This window comes from Tachypleus tridentatus, chromosome 6 (assembly GCF_004210375.1).
Source record: "Tachypleus tridentatus isolate NWPU-2018 chromosome 6, ASM421037v1, whole genome shotgun sequence".
Classification (NCBI taxonomy): Eukaryota; Metazoa; Arthropoda; class Merostomata; order Xiphosura; family Limulidae; genus Tachypleus; species Tachypleus tridentatus.
The window spans coordinates 32,575,677-32,592,190 of NC_134830.1; the positions used below are offsets into that span (position 1 = coordinate 32,575,677).

Below are 16,514 nucleotides of genomic sequence, written 5' to 3' on the forward strand. Positions count from 1 at the left end.
CTACAATAATTTGGACCATAAACAGTACATGGAACTAATAAAAGACAATCTTGTATGTCACCGACAACATTACGTGAGCCTAAATTCGCAAGTCACTAGATTTACGACAATCTGTTTTCTCATAGGTTCTTAACTAACAATTTCTTTACTTACAGTGCTATTACTGACGTCTCTGTAACATCGTTACGTTATAAAATAAAAGCAATTTAAAAAGTTACTACTTAGTTAGTAACAGTACCTGTATCTGATACTATAAGTTTTTAAAGACAATTTATTTTAGGTACCTTAGGTTACCCATAATGAGAACCAGTTGATTAATTACAAATCGTGTCAGATATCAATTGTACGTTTGAAATTTCGACATCTTTCTTGTGTGTGTTTTTTTAGTTTCGCGCAAAGCTACTCGAGGGCTATCTGCGCTAGCCGTCCCTAATTTAGTAGTGTAAAACTAGAGGGAAGGCAGATAGTCATCACCACCCATCGCCAACTCTTGGGCTACTCTTTGACCGTCACATTATAACGCCCCCACGGCTGAAAGGGCTAGCATGTTTGGTGCGGCGAGGATTTGAACCAGCGACCCACGGATTACGAGTCGAACGCCTTAACTCACCTGGCCATGCCGGGCCCTCAAATCTTGATACATACAAATATATATTTGTCGTTAACTACAGAAAAGCTGATAGTCCATAAACTGTAAGGGCAGACTATGTCAAAGATAAGCACCTCTACTTTAAGGAGAGTAGCACAGCGGTATGTTTGTGGATTTTCATCGATAGAAACTGTAGCTTTTTGCTTAGTTAGAAACAAACGAATCTTTAAACACTTTATCAATGTGAAAAAAATACAAATATATTATTGGAGATATGTTTTATGCAGCATGCAATTCAAGTTAAAAATTCTAAATGGGCAGTTCTACAGATGTGACACAATTATTTTTAACTTTCATAACTTTATCATGAACTTATGTTTCACGACCTTTACTGTTTTCCCACATTTTCTTATGGAAATATCTAACTACGACATAACAGTGTACAGCTATTTGCGCTACCAGTGGCTAGACGTGTAATCAGAAACTTATGCTGAGATCAGTGCACTTCTTATAACAAATACTTATACATACGCTTACGTTCACTTCCTAAGCAAATCACTTGTTTATCTCAGCTATAACCACATATGTTTTCGTAAGTATACTAACTAGGCATAATCACACACACTTGTGCATAGGCTTATTGTTTATATTCATGTAAATATGAACATGTATATACGTTTGACTTTTCAATTTTATGTTTATAGTCTCCTAAAACAAAAGCTCGCGAGTGTGGTTTTTTTTTCTTTTTCTAGTCTTGTAACCCCAAATATCCAAACTACACCAAGACCGGAACCCTTTGTACTTCACAAGACATTAACGACACCTTGACAGAATATAGTTGGCGTGTAGCAGCACCTAGCGGCCAAGATGGAGTAACGAGTGACCTAAGGAATATAGAATCAAAAACTTTTTTCACAGGCACGCACCACATCACTCTGGACAGTATTTACTTCTCTTCGGGTGAGTTCACGTATCTCGTGGAAATGTACGGTCTACATTGAACATGTATATATATATTTTCGTATCGATGCTTTTTACGAATACTGAAAAAAAAGGTTACACAGTAGATACGCATTTACACATAAACATTAATCTAATAAGTTCATGAATTAAGGGTAGTAACTGGTGTAACTTTATGTGACACTCATAAAATTATTGAACTTTTGTTTTATTTTTTCTATGCCCATACGATAAGGTTTACGAAATACAAAAACTATTTATAACGTTTAATGAAACAACTGTTTAAATAATTATAACGTATTTTCAAAATTGACAGTACTGATATAAATATATATGAGAATCATAAGGATAAGTACGTTCGAATACTAGATTTTTTATGTATGGAGCTTTTTAACGAAGAATAATACAATCAAACTTTTGTGCTGCCACCTGCAGGAAGTCGGGTTCAATGTGTTGCAAGAGCTGTAAACCAAGATGGTGATCCAGGCTTAGAGTTGGAGAGTATACCAGTTACCATTTCTTCTTCCGGTGGACTTTGCTCACCTCGCATTGAAGGATCTACTGGTGCTGAACCATTTACTGCCAAGTTGAGGTATACAGGTAGGTTTAATAATTAGTTTACAAGAAGCACAAACAAAGCCGTAATGTTTCAAAAATAATAATATATTTAGCTTCAACGTCAATAACAAAATGGTTTCGTTTTTCAGTTCTTAAGTAACTAGGAGCTTTATACGAATGATTTATAAATTCTCAAGTTTTATCGTGTTTGTTTTCATCAGGTCCAGATGATCAGGAGCACCCCAATCTAATAAAACTAACCGTAGTCATTCCTCATCGAGATGGGATGCTGCCGGTCATTTCTACGCAGCCCTTGTCCAACTTTGAGCTGACCCTAAGTCCAGATAGTTTAAGGGTGGGCACTCACAAATGTTCTAATTTACTAAACTACCAGGAAGTCCCCACTAAGTATGGGTTCTTGACCAATGACACCAAAGACTCTAACATTATCGGTGAAGTGGAACCTTACCAGTACAGCGAAGACCTGAGAACAGAACCAACTCTCAGGTAGGGTGCACCTTTACTTTAAAAATACAACCAAGTGTATTGCTTGTTTCTGAATTTTCGCGTAAAGCTACACGAGGACTATATGCGCTAACCATCCATAATGTAGCAGTGTAGGACTAGAAGTAAGGCAGCTAGCTAGTCATCACCACCCACCTTCAACTCCTGGGCTACTCCTTTACCAACGAACAGTGGGATTGCCCGTGAAATTATAAAGCCTCCACAGCTGAAAGGGCGAGCATCTTTGAACTGTGACTGAGATTTGAATCCGCAACCCTTAGATTGTGAATCGAGCGCCCAAACCAAATGTGTGAAAGAAGCTACACCAAGTTCTAAATGGTTGTTAGATATTCAATTCAGGGTGTCACTTGTAACTTTTGCAATTGACACCAGAATGTAACGAAACTAAAACCAAAAACAACACACCTAAAATTGACGAATCAAGCCAGGCACATTGAAAAATATTTTTTATTATTTTAAATTCAATTTATACATCTGTAACCAAAAAAATAAACCACGTGAACTTTCTCTGATTCAAACTAACATTTGTCTATAAACAAGAAAGACCTGTATTTATCTAAAGTAGTACTCTAAACGACAGTTTGAATGTTTTTTGTTGTAGGTTCTACCGGAACTTGGATATTGAATCTTGTATGTGGGAGTTTTCATCTTTCTATGATATGTCAGAACTAGTAACAGACTGTGGTGGTTCCATCAGCAGCGATGGACAGGCAAGTTACTTCTTTTATTATGATGAGGGCCATTGCCAATCTGTAATATGTATTAAATATTCTGTGAACACGAAATTATGATGCGCACTTTGTTGGGCTATCTGCTTTGTTCACAGCGGGAAATCGAGCCCCGGATTTTACCATTGTAATTCCTTAAGTTTACCACTGACCCACGGAGGATCTTACAAAAGGAAATGTTCGTTACCATTAAGAGATAAGGTGATTATAATAAGACAACTGCTTTTCTCGTGATATTGTTTCATGGTCACAAGGGTCGTCAAGTAAAAATTACACTACCCCAAAACAATGACAGGATAATTTGAATTTTGTAATATTTTAATCATTTGTATAAGATAATGCCATTCGCCCCACTCAGTTCATTGTTTTACAAATCAGATAGGTAATAATTTTAAATGCAAATGATTGGTCATTCACCTCATGCTATATATAGAGTGGACTTACACAATATTATCACAGTTATCACTTTGAAGTAAACTGTAGAGTAGAAAGGGCTGCAATTATTCACGGATCATTGTTGGTCTCAAAAAAGACTCTCGAAGATTTTGCTCGTATGGAGAGCCATGATATAAATTAAAGGCGGCCAATTACAGTCGGACTTTTATAAATTGGGTACATTGTCTCAAAATGTGTCAATAACATTATCAACTACTTCCAAGCTCGGAACTTTTACAAATCAGACATCATTAAAAAATTGAAACAATTACCACTATCATCAGACATCACTAAACAAGACAAACAACTACCACTATCATCAAACATCACTAAACAAGACAAACAACTACCAATATCATCGTACATCATTAAACAAGGCAAGCATACTACTACTATCTATCGATTATGTGTCGTCACAATCGTAGAGTACCTGCTCCGAGACTGTGACAAATGTTTGTAGCTGCAAATGGATATAAGTCAGTGTACTGGTAATTAGCAACTAACTTTACAGAGCTGTTCTGTGTGCCAGAGACAGAGTTTATTTTTATTTGTTTCACAACAACTCATTTGCCTATAATGTTGCTAAGAGCAAATCCAGTTAGAGCAATATTATTCTGATAGATAAATTGTATTTCACTCTGCAGAAAGGAAATAGGCTTATGGTCGTTTGGAGACACTCTAGAACACGATTTAACTCCATTTTAATACAGGAACGCAATGCTTATAGTGGTGGTGGATATATTGATAATAACTTCTGAGTGAAACTTTAGAAGATTGTTCAGTAAATTAGTAATATGTTAACCAACTATACATGGCATATTCAGTACCGACTTAAGTATTGGCAGAAATAGCCATTGAGGGGAATGCCAACCTCTAAAATATTTCATAACTGACTATTTATGTCACATGTTATAGGACTACATCCTACGACCCTTTCTGCTGTTACATTCTGGTGCAATTAACATTGACTTCATCCTGAAAGGTGATTACACCCGTACTTTATGTTCTAAACTGTTTACTATTCTTGTGTGAAATGAAATATCCATAAATAGAAGTGAAATTATTAGCTAGTTAGTAGTTTTACAGGATAAAAATTGTGGTAAAAAGTAATTATTAACTCTCGCAAGACAAAAATGAGGTTTCATAATTTGCCTGGTTGAACTGTTACAGAGTAATAATTGTTTGAGTTTAAACCAGATAAGTTTGAATGGACATTACTTTGTTTCTGTAGGTGGCAACTTGTAATCTCAAATCTGGTGATAAACATTTTGATGTAATTGGGTACAGTAAAGTTTAGCTTCCATCTGTAGAACACAAAGAATAAAATTAACAGTAGCCAAGAAAGTGGTTTCATTTTCGAATACATGACGTGATTGTTTTATAGTAGAATATCTTGAAAAGAGTGAAATCTGTGAATTAGAATACATATTTTAATGTTCTTTAAAAACAAATAGAGCAATTTAAGCAAATAATGTGTGTGTGTGTGTGTGTGATGAAAAAGTAAACAGAAGTTTATTGAAAATATTCTAAATTTTCAAAATCAGTAAACATGTTTTAAAAACTTTGTTCTTGGCCTAATTATAGCACAAATAAGATGTTTTACTATCAAACCATTAAGAATCTAGCCGTAAAACAGAAATATACTTAAAATGCCTAAGTTATAACATTCATAATTAAAATTTGAAATGTGTACTGCGCTTTTGCAGGTTTTGAATCTCGTTCAGTCATTCGTCTCTGTTCGGGTTCCATTATATGTCTCCTATATATTCCACTCCCCCGTTGCTACTGGAGGTTGGCAACACAACGACTTAACGTCACACTTGCGTCTTACTTTTGTCTATGATACCGCCATCTTGTGGAAGAATGGTATTGGAGCTCCCGAAGAATCACAACTTCAAGGTACACACACACAAGAAAAAAAAGAATACTCAAAGCTAATATAATGACAGTTGTTTTCTCTCGCGTATCAATTGGAACATAGAAAACGTTTTTATATTTGTAAAAAAAATGGGAAGTAAAATACTTTAAATAAATGTAAAAAATAAACCAACGACAAATCATTAAATTATACTGAATTTTCCTCAGGTAATCTCTACCCTACTGGGATGAGGATACGTGATGATGGAAGACTGGCTGTGAACTTTAAGACGGAACCTCGGTTCAAAGGGCAGTTTGTACTGAGTCATCCAGGTAATTTAATTACTGATCAGAATCCAGTTTCTTTCTAGTCACATATGGGAGAGTGAATCTCAGCTCATGAAGAAACTTATGTTCATTCAATCATTAAAAATTCTTGTCATTGTTGTTAGATATTTGGTTCAAAGCACTGTTTGTACCGAATCATTGTTGTAAAACTTGCGACTTAAAAGATTATTTGTACTCATTTATCCTCACTTCTGAACAAAAGACTCTTATAATCGGTCATACCAGTTTATACTTGTCATACCTGCAAGATCGTCGACTTGGCTCAGCATGACCAGGTGGGTTAAGGCGTTCGACTCGTAATTCGAGGGTCGCGGGTTCGAATCCCCGTCACACCAAACATGCTCGCCCTTTTAGCCGTGGGGCGTTATAATGTACGATCAATCCCAGTATTTGTTGGTAAAAGAGTAGCCCAAGAGTTGGCGGTGGGTGGTGATGACTAGCCAACTTCCCTCTAGTCTTACACTACTAAATTAGGGACGGTTAGCGCAGATAGCCCTCGTGTAGCTTTGCGCGAAATTCGAAACAAATCAATCATCGACTTACTGAGCTCTTAGAGTCAATCATACCAGTGAGATCTTCGGTTCAAAGGATCGTTTTTACTCGGCAATCCCTGTAGAATCTATAATTTACAAGAATGTTTGCACTTGTTCATCTCAGGGCAGTTTTATATTCGGAATGCTCTGTTCTAGGTCATTCCAGTAAGGTATTCGGTTCAAATAACTCCTTACACGCGTTTACTTAAGTGGAATCTTAGTTCCAATAAGTGTATGTACTTATTAATACCAATGATGATTCTAAATAATTAGTTAGGTTAGCAAACTACTGTTGTATATACTTGTACAAGTTAAAACTTAGGTCCAAAGACTGATTTTACTACAGTATCCAGATGAAGAACTGCATCCAAAGTTTATTTTTCACACACTAAATCAGATAATCACCTTGTTTCTTAAACATTAGTTTATATTTTTAATACGGGTAAACATTGTCATTGAAGAGTTGCTTTTCACTGATTTTTTTTTTTTATCAACAGACATTATTTCAGAAGTTATTTTTTATTCTAGTCACTGAGGTAAAAATCTTGTGTCAATATAGTTCTCGGTGGACTCAGCAGATAGCCCGATGTGGCTTTACTATAAGAAAAAACACACACAGTTTGTATTTAGCCATCCAGATATTAAAACTCCACTTATAGTTATTTATTCAGTTGTTGTCGAATGCTTCCTAATTCTTTCACTGACAAAGCTGCAGATTAACTCCCCAGTATACACAGAAACAAGTGTAAGGTTCTTTCTATAGTTACTTATTACTCTCTTATTAGTTGTCTTATTAACATTATTTTGTTTTTAGATTATTGCTTGAAATATTCCAAAGGTAATTATATTATCAAGCTGTAAGAAGTCTTACGTGAAATTATTCAGCATTTATTATGTTTTAATTAATTAATGAAAGTACTGATTTTATTGTGCACCTATGTCTCACAGCATTTACATAGCAAAAATTACGTAGTTTGTCCCATATTTGTGTCCCCAGTGGTGAAACAGTGAAGTTATTTATGTTGAATATGTATAGATTTTCATGTAATAAAAGAAAGATGGCATTTTTAAAAATTGTTTAATCTGCAGTAAAAATTGTTTTAAAAAGATATATAATTACATTCAGATGTATGGAGTACTGAGACGTATCGTTTTCTATGTGCATGTGCTTTATACGAAAAATAAAAACTTCATTTTGAATATTTTACTTCTAGAATGTTCATACTTTGTATGCTTTGTCATTGTTTCCAGACTTTGATAGTAAATCATGGAACGTTGCTTAATCTTCATGTTTTGATAGAGGAGGTAAATAAAGCAGCAATCACATTCAGTTATGATGCTAATGATTCAAAAACATAACATTTCCTGGTTGGGTGATATCTAAAAGTGTTCCAATGATAACCCAAGCTGGTGGATGGACCGTTTATTAAATTTAATAGATATTTGCTGGTAGATATTTTATTAAACTGTAAATTTGTATAGAATATATCGTTACCGAAATTCAACCTAATCACTACTGGTTTCCCTTGTCCCATTAAGTTAATTTAGTTGGATTATACTGGATTATTCTCATAAACGTATGCTAGTTGTAATTATTTACATATCAATCTAAGTAATTGGATTATTTTTGACGAAACGTTTTTATCATAATTATGAATATTAAACAGAAAAAATATAAAAATATTATGGCGTGAATATTACAAACTTTACAGGAAGTGGCCTTACATCCATGGTGATATCACAAGAACATCCGGAACTGACTTTTACATTGGAATTAATTCGCAGTGAGCCGACTTATGCCCAGCCTGAACAGCAGTGGGAGTTCGTCTCTGATCTAGCTGTAAGTTGGTATTTCATGCCTTCACCTTAGGATAACAAGTTAACCATGTTGTTTTGTATAAAAAATACATTTTGTTTAACAGAAAGAACTTAATACATGAATATCACTAAACCATCGTGATTAAAGTATCATCTAAATGCACTCGCTAATTGAAAAGCGAATGTTTTAAATAACAAAATAAGTCAAACCACACGTTACACGTAACAAGTCGTGATTTTTGAGTGTGTGTGTGTTTTTATTATTATTACCAATTATTTGCTCATAACTTGTTTATTTATAGGTTTTAAATAATGTACATTTTAATTTTGTGTTAAATATTATTTTTCACATTTTATTTCGATTCAGATTGGAACTGCTCTTCAGGATATTTGTTATATCAACTGGCCCATTTTTTCATTGCATATTTCACGTCAAATAGAATTTCCATCTTGTAGGTTCGGGATTACTCAGGGAACTATGACATTAAATTGATTCCATGCACTGCTACAGACGATATGGAATATTCCCGGCCACTAAAGTGTAACCCTCGCGACCCAATCACGTTTGACCTACAAATTCGATTCCAGCAGGTTAGTGACCCAGTTCCAGCAGAGTTCAGCTTAAACACCCAATTTCACTTGATGCGAAAGAAAGCTCTTTGGCTATCAGATGGTTCTATGGGTTTCGGAGAAGATTCAGATGTTTCTTTTATACCAGGTATACAGGCTTTTTCTTTTAGTGGTTCAATTAGAGCAATCAGTTCTAACCATTTCTACTAATTTGTATTAGTGTTAAGGAAATAACTGAAATGTCACGAGTATAAATTGAATAGCAGGTTTCAGAGGTATTCCTCCTCCTATGTATAACATTTTCCTAATACATTTAAGCATCCATAACACCAGAAAACCTTATGAACGACAGAGTTATTTATATTGATTTATCGTCGAGGAGCCACACATTTATAAATGTTAAGTTTAGGCCCCTTATAAGCTCCTTTATTCAACTCATCTTAAAGTCACCCTGAATGTTTTTCTACCAATCCTATTCTCAATGGTGTTCACTGCTGTAAAGCTACGAACTTGTAATTAAAATATTTCTGCCTTAACAAAATAAATGCACACGTACCAATGTAATTTGCATTCATTGTATTTCTTAACTATTGTAGTTAGACCACTTTTAATGTTTATTTAGATCGAGTTTTTTGTATCTTTACTGTAAGACTATTCAGTAGAGTACAGATTTGAGCCTGTCAATTTTATCATGGGAAATGTCAGTACATTGAGCAGTTGATTCAACCAAATATATTATTTCTTTCGGCATGTAGGTTACATCGCCTATGGACTGTCAAGTCAGAGAAATTATGCGATAAAACTGCGTCGTTAATGTTTATTAAATTCGATGCACATTGTACGATTAGGTAGCTGTGGACCTAACCCATAATGTGAATCAACTAGATACACATTTTTAGATCTATGTAGTCGATTCAACCCAGAATGAGAGGAGTAAACTTATCCTTAATTTTGATTTTGTTGAACGCAGAAAATATGTTCGTCGTATAAGTGGTTTTTGTCGTTTATTGTAGGAGACACGGTCTACGGACGCATCATGGTAGATCCAGTCCAAAACTTAGGAGACTCTTTTTATATGACAATTGAGAAGTGCTTCCTTTGTACGGGAGAAGATGGATACGTACCCAAGTACAATCCAGAGAATAACGAGTACGGATGTGTGGCTGAGTCTCCTAATTTGCTGCATACGTTCAAAATCATAGTGAGTGTTAATGCATTGTAACTGGTTATCACTAACACGAGTTTTAAAACACGTGAAAGTATTGCATGGTTACGAGAAGTTTGTTTGTTTTGAATTTCGCGCAAAGCTACACGAGGGCTATCTGCACTAGCTGTTCCTAATTTAGCAGTTTAATACCAGTGGAAGGGCAGCTAGTCATCACCACCCACCGCCAACTCTTGGGCTACTATTTTACCAACGAATAGTGGGATTGACCGTCACATTATAACGCCCCCATGGATGAAAAGTGTGACGGGAATTTGAACCCTTCACACTCAGTTTGCGAGTCAAGCGCCCTAACCATCTGGCCATGCCGGGCCACTTACGAGAAGAGAAATGTAAGATTATTATTCTGCGAATTGTTTGTGTTCTCGTTTGAATTCTCGTTTGTGTGTAGTTTACAGAGTACAAACAGCAGTACTCACCCATAAGTTATAGTAAATGACGATGCGTTACTATTTCAAGTACATTAGATAAAATTTATGGGAAACGTCTTTGTTATTTGTTAGAATTACTTTTATAACTCCACCTAAACGTTAAGCTGAATATAAACCTAGTAAATGTATTTGTAGAAATCAAAGTACACATTAATTTTGATGCCCAAAAATATTAGATAATTATACTGTGCAAGCTAGAATAGTGCGTTTAACAGACTTCTTTTTTAACAGTTTTTCTGCTTTACCACTCTCCGTCACCTTGAAGGGTCACTGTTAGCCATATGGTGAGGTACTGAATTTCTGAGATGATAAGTCGGTTTCGAATTCGTTAGATATCACAAAATATTTTCCCTCATTTTTAATCTGTGGGTGAGTTATAAGACTGAGAGCCAATCACTTAGCGTGGGCGGTAGAGTACTGTTAACTTGTCGCCTTCTTTCTGGTCAGTAGTTCAAAAGTAGGAACGGTGGTAGAAAGACTTGAGAGTTTTACCATAAATAAACAAAACTTAAAATAGTTCTCTCTGAGTCATTATATTTCTTCAGGATAGACGAATGACGAACAGTTTAAGTTGCGCATCGAACGTTGTTTCTTTCTTTATTTTCCTCAGGATAGAGGTGCTCCTAACACAGTGAAAAGAAACTTTAGAAATGTACTCTTCAATGCCGTGTTGGCTGTGGATGACGTAGAACCGGAAGTTGAACATCTGAATCACCAGCCAGGTGCTGATGGGTTCCGGTTTGATTCCGCCCCACTGTTTCAAGTAAGCCACATTTTACAATTAAATAAAAGTGTGGTTCATTGGTAAATGTCATCACTTTTGTTATGAAAGTTTTTAATAGATTCTTTACATTATGAATATTCATGATCCAATGTGTTTTCTGGATTTTTGTTTTAAATATATATCTTTCTCTCCTATAAGAGGTTTAAGTAATTAAAGTAAATATCTATTAAACGAGTATTTAAATCACTTGTGGTATATGTGTGTACGTGTAGAATAAAACAACAATGAAACTGATTATCTGAAATTTATTCCTGTTGAGCGTGATTAACTTGTTAAAAATTAGAAACGTTGTGTTTTGCTTTAGGTGTCGTCTGGGACACAGTGGTTTGTTCACTGTATCTATACTGTTCGTTCTAAAAAGAATGCTGCCAGAGGAATCGGAAAAAGAAGTGTTCCATATCATGTTTTGGAAAATACAGATCATGCCCTCTCACGACATAAGAGAGCTCCAAAAGATGTAGACAGAATCGGTAAAGATGGACTTGGAACCAATATGAACCGCGTTGTGCTCAACCGCAGAAGAGTCACCATAGCGACGTCGGAAAATGGAAATGCAGGTGACAAGGGTGTGCAGCAAATTGGTACCAACAGTAACTCTAACAACAATGATATTCCTCTTACACCAGTCATTGTTGGTGTCTCTTGTTTCCTCCTAGTCGTCATTGTGGTTGTTATTGTTTTCGTCCACAGAAAATGGAAGTCAAAAAATAAATTTCCTCCATCTCACGCGTCAACTATCATTACTTCGAACGGGCAGACTCAACTTATATCGCCACATTTTAAGGTTAGCACTGCAGATAACACTGAGGTTTAAGATATGGTGCTGATAACAACATTTGAATTTATAAAGTAAATGACGAACTTTGCTTTTATGTAGAGAAATTTGATGTTGAACGTGAATTTTATAACGAGACACATATGACTGAAGTTTTAGTCGAGGAAAATATTAGGCACAGTTGCCATGCTTGGTCTATAACTTATAACGACCAGTCTGCCTTTGCAATAACTTTAGAAAAGGCCGTCTTCGTTTGACATAGCAACAGAGGAAGCTTTAGTGGAATTTTGTAATCTTTTGGATAATGCAAAATAACTTACTCTTTAGGGCATGCGCTTCTTCTTCGACAGTGGACTATTTTGAATATTAACCTACACGATCTTGTGTTTCTGGAAAGGTAGAGTAACATTTGGAAACTGCATGAGTTCGTTGTCTCTAATTTTTACCAGGATATTTTGTGTTGATGTTTTATAGGTTTGTGCCATAATTTTATTTCTTTGTGATCATTTACACAAGTTCATTCTGTTTGCAAATGGAGAAACGTGTGTAGAAAGCTTTTGTAAAGTATAACTCTTTTATTCGATGTTTTTGTTCGTTTGGTTAAATGGTAAAGAATCAAAAATCAGACGAACTTAACATTACGAAGTATTGGCTTACATACCCAATATATTTCAAAAATAATTTTGATATTGAATTAGTTCTTTTTGTTTTATATTCAAATAAACATTAATTTAATTTAAAATATTAGTATCATCCTGACGACAAAGAGGTTTAAATTGTTGTTCTCGGGATGTTTTTTTTTTATATCTGTGAACCTGGAGCTCAAATGGAGCCGGGTGTTTTAAATGTCCATCAGAACTATAATGTAAACAGATCAGGTTTTAAAGTGACCATGAAACAGCATAAACAAATCAGATTTTAAAGTGACCAGTATAAACAGATCAGATTCTAAAGTAACCATTATAAATATTAAACAGACATGATTCTAAAGAACACCAGTATAAACAGATCAGATTCTAAAGTAACCATTATAAACAGCATAAACAGACATGATTCTAAAGAGACACTTATAAACAAATTTTTAAAGTGACCAGTATTAACAGATCAGATTCTAAAGTAACCATTATAAACAGCATAAACAGACATGATTCTAAAGAGACACTTATAAACAAATTAGATTTTAAGGTGACCATTATAACAGTATAATTGGATTAGATTTTAAAGAGACAATTATAAGCAGATCAGATTTTAAAGTTACTATTATAAGCAGCATTAAAAGATCAGCTCCGAAAGAGACCACTATATACAGTATAAACAGACCAGATTCTAAAAAGACTGTTATAAACAGTGTAAACAGATCGACTTCTAAAATGATATAAAGATTAAGACTAAAAATAGATGACTTAAGTTGATCCTTAAAATCTTTACTTTGATGTTAATTTCTCTTGTGCTCTATTTTCTAATTGATTTATATCATATCTTAGCACCTCATTGAATCAAATTAGTCCCAAATAATTTGCCACTCTGTCTGTAAAACGTTTCCTAGATTCCACTGGTTTTAGCCAGTCTCCAACAAGTGTACATTTGACAAGCTTTATTCACTGTCAACTCTGGCTATTCTAGACACGAATTTTACCATCATCGTCTACGGTATCCATACGAAACCCTCTTCGAAGTAACACTTAGAACGTTATTATTATGTCACTAAAATTGAAATACAAAAATTTGACGTTTTATTATTTTAAATAGTAAATGTGTACTAATAATTACAGTATTGAAGACAAGCAGCCTATAAATTGGTAAACTGATTCTTGCGTAATGGCCGGAGCATTCTTTATATTTTATTCCAATTGGTGTTCTATACCACATACTGTGCCGTGGTCCTTGATCAGCTCTAATAGTTTATTGTAAGGGAATACATTCTGTTGTGTATTTTAACGATTAGTATAAATTAAGTCTTAAGATTTGATGAACGAAAACAAACAGAGAATTAGAAAAACTAATTATCTAAATAGTAGTTTCTTTTTTAATAATGTTTTATTGATTAAGAAAAAATAAAACAGTTAGAGAAGTAACTTAGTGACATAAAGAACATCACTTGAATTTTTATATATAAGTTGAACGGATTGTTGAAACCTGAAAGAGTTGAATGTTATAGACACAGTAACTGGTAGCCACAAGTTGGAGATATTGAAATAGTTTAGTAAGAGAAACTCGTACATAAAATGCACTTTCAAAATAAGTGTCTTAACATTCTGTAATCGCATGTTTAATTTTTGTTTCAAATTCACGCCACACATATCTACGAAGTAAGCGCTTAATGTAAACCAATAAAGACGGTTTATTTTGCAGTTATTAATGTAAATAAAAAAAAACTAAAGCTGCCGAAAGGTTCGGGGTTTTGTGGTGCAAAGCATCGCAACCGTCTGCATCACCTATCAGAAGGTTAATCGATAGGTAAATGACACACATGAAATTGGAATGCCGTGTTATTAAATTCATTGTGTAATAGCTTGAAATATTTTTTTTTGTTAGGGAAGAACTCAGTTTTATAAAGTAAAACCGAATTCTAGTTATGTCTTAAATCCCTTTCCAGATCTTTTGTCTAATGCTTTTGATTTTCTTTTAATTCTTACAACAAATATTTTTCACTGAAAGAACGGATTTTTCTTACATACACCAGGGGGCGCAACTACCGCTACCAAGGGAAGGGGGTATTTAAAAAAATAACATGTAGCCCTTTTTTTTATAAACACATAATTTAAGTAATTTACCTAAGCCTAAGTCTAAATGGAACTTGAAAAAGTATTTAAATTTTTCAAATGACAGTGGAACGTTTAGGTTGTTGTTCTTTTTACAAAATTGGATGGCCATGCCCCAAGATACGCATTTATAAGTTAATCTAGAAAATTAGGGTTGAAGTTCGAGTTGCCTTTCAATGTTTGTTTTTAAAAAGTTAAATTATAGAGGGTAAATTTTAAAACCTATTTATTAAGTTGACGTACTACAACATGTATGTTCAAATCTCTATGTCTTTTCCTGTATCATTAGTATAAAAAGAAAGTCACACATTTGGCACAACTCAGTGCGAGGGTGTGTACAAACAGAACTAATAGGATATTTGGTTATCGTAAAAAAAACCCTAGAAAACGAATATTCAGAGAGTGTTATAACCTTTGTGAAGCACTATGTTATTCTGAAACAATACTAATAGTATTATTGGCTTTGGCACATTTGAACATGGTCTTATTTACTTTGAAATAATGGGTCGATGTACTCTTTATCCGTTGAAAAATGTGAAAGTTAGACGCTGAAAAGATTTTTTTATAACTCGATCACGAAAATGTACTTAAAATCACTGCCATGTTTTATGTATTGGTGTCTGTGGTATTAATGTTGTTACCCTAACTAATGCCCTTAACCCTAAGCTTTGCATGCACATTTCATTTACTTGTTTGCTTTTAGCTGTAACCGAATTCATATATAATAAATATAGACGAATTATACTGTATTCGCTACAAATAAGTACTAAACAGACTGTGGATTTGGAAAACGAGATTTATCTGCATATCACAATCATATATATGTGTTGGCTAAAAGAAAACAGTTAAACAACTTGAAAAAGAAAACTCAATAAAATTTCGTTTTTGAACGTCAGAGTTCTTCGTTTTGATTTACTTACTGAGTAATTGACAACTCACAACAAGACAATCACATTTCATCTAATATTTCCATTTCCTTCAAATATCAGTGAGAACTAAAAGAAGTAGTACAGGCTTCTTTTTTAATTTATCTTTTAATCTAAATTCTACTATTGGAATTTTGATCACAAAATGAAATGAGAAAATTGTGTAATTAGGATATCTGATGAACAAAATATTTATTACGTGGTACTTCCGATGAACTTTTAAATAAATAAACTCAAACAAAGTACATATTACAAATTTTTGAGTACGTGTACATGTTTCTTTGCGTTTCATTTCTTCGTGTGTTTTGTATGTCTTTCGAATTTAAGACTGATATATTTCTGTCCTACGGTTGTTTGACTTGAACTAGATGATGATACTCTTTAACGAAGCAAATGCTCTATAAAAAAAAAACATTGGTAAATAATGTTACTTATTTTGTTATTAAATACTTAAGAATATCTTGGCATGCTAATTGTATACCCTTTCCATTTACCATAAAAACTTACAATAATCAAGCTAGCTAACACATACACATAATGGATCGTTTTTACAATAGGGTACCCGTTAAAATAGCAAAAACTGTATAAAGGATAATGTTCCACTTCTTCTTTTTTTAGTTAATAAATTTTAGGGCCCTCATCAGATTTTAACTGCATACTCTTCGGCCTGGCATGGCCAAGCGTGTTAAG

At 34.1% G+C, this 16,514-nt stretch overlaps 1 protein-coding gene across 1 annotated transcript in view; it reads left to right on the forward strand.

Annotated features, from left to right (window-relative positions):
* Positions 1–15,787, forward strand: part of LOC143252202 (FRAS1-related extracellular matrix protein 2-like) — a 122,373-nt gene extending 106,586 nt beyond the window's left edge. Inside the window, exons 14-24 of the mRNA XM_076503961.1 lie at positions 1,342–1,549; positions 1,985–2,149; positions 2,329–2,614; positions 3,234–3,342; positions 5,502–5,694; positions 5,881–5,985; positions 8,246–8,373; positions 8,808–9,069; positions 9,935–10,122; positions 11,188–11,340; positions 11,666–15,787. Of these exons, the coding sequence (XP_076360076.1) occupies positions 1,342–1,549; positions 1,985–2,149; positions 2,329–2,614; positions 3,234–3,342; positions 5,502–5,694; positions 5,881–5,985; positions 8,246–8,373; positions 8,808–9,069; positions 9,935–10,122; positions 11,188–11,340; positions 11,666–12,175 (2,307 nt within the window). The 3' untranslated portion in view covers positions 12,176–15,787. The remainder of the gene's footprint in view (positions 1–1,341; positions 1,550–1,984; positions 2,150–2,328; positions 2,615–3,233; positions 3,343–5,501; positions 5,695–5,880; positions 5,986–8,245; positions 8,374–8,807; positions 9,070–9,934; positions 10,123–11,187; positions 11,341–11,665) is intronic.
* Positions 15,788–16,514: the final 727 nt, after the last annotated feature.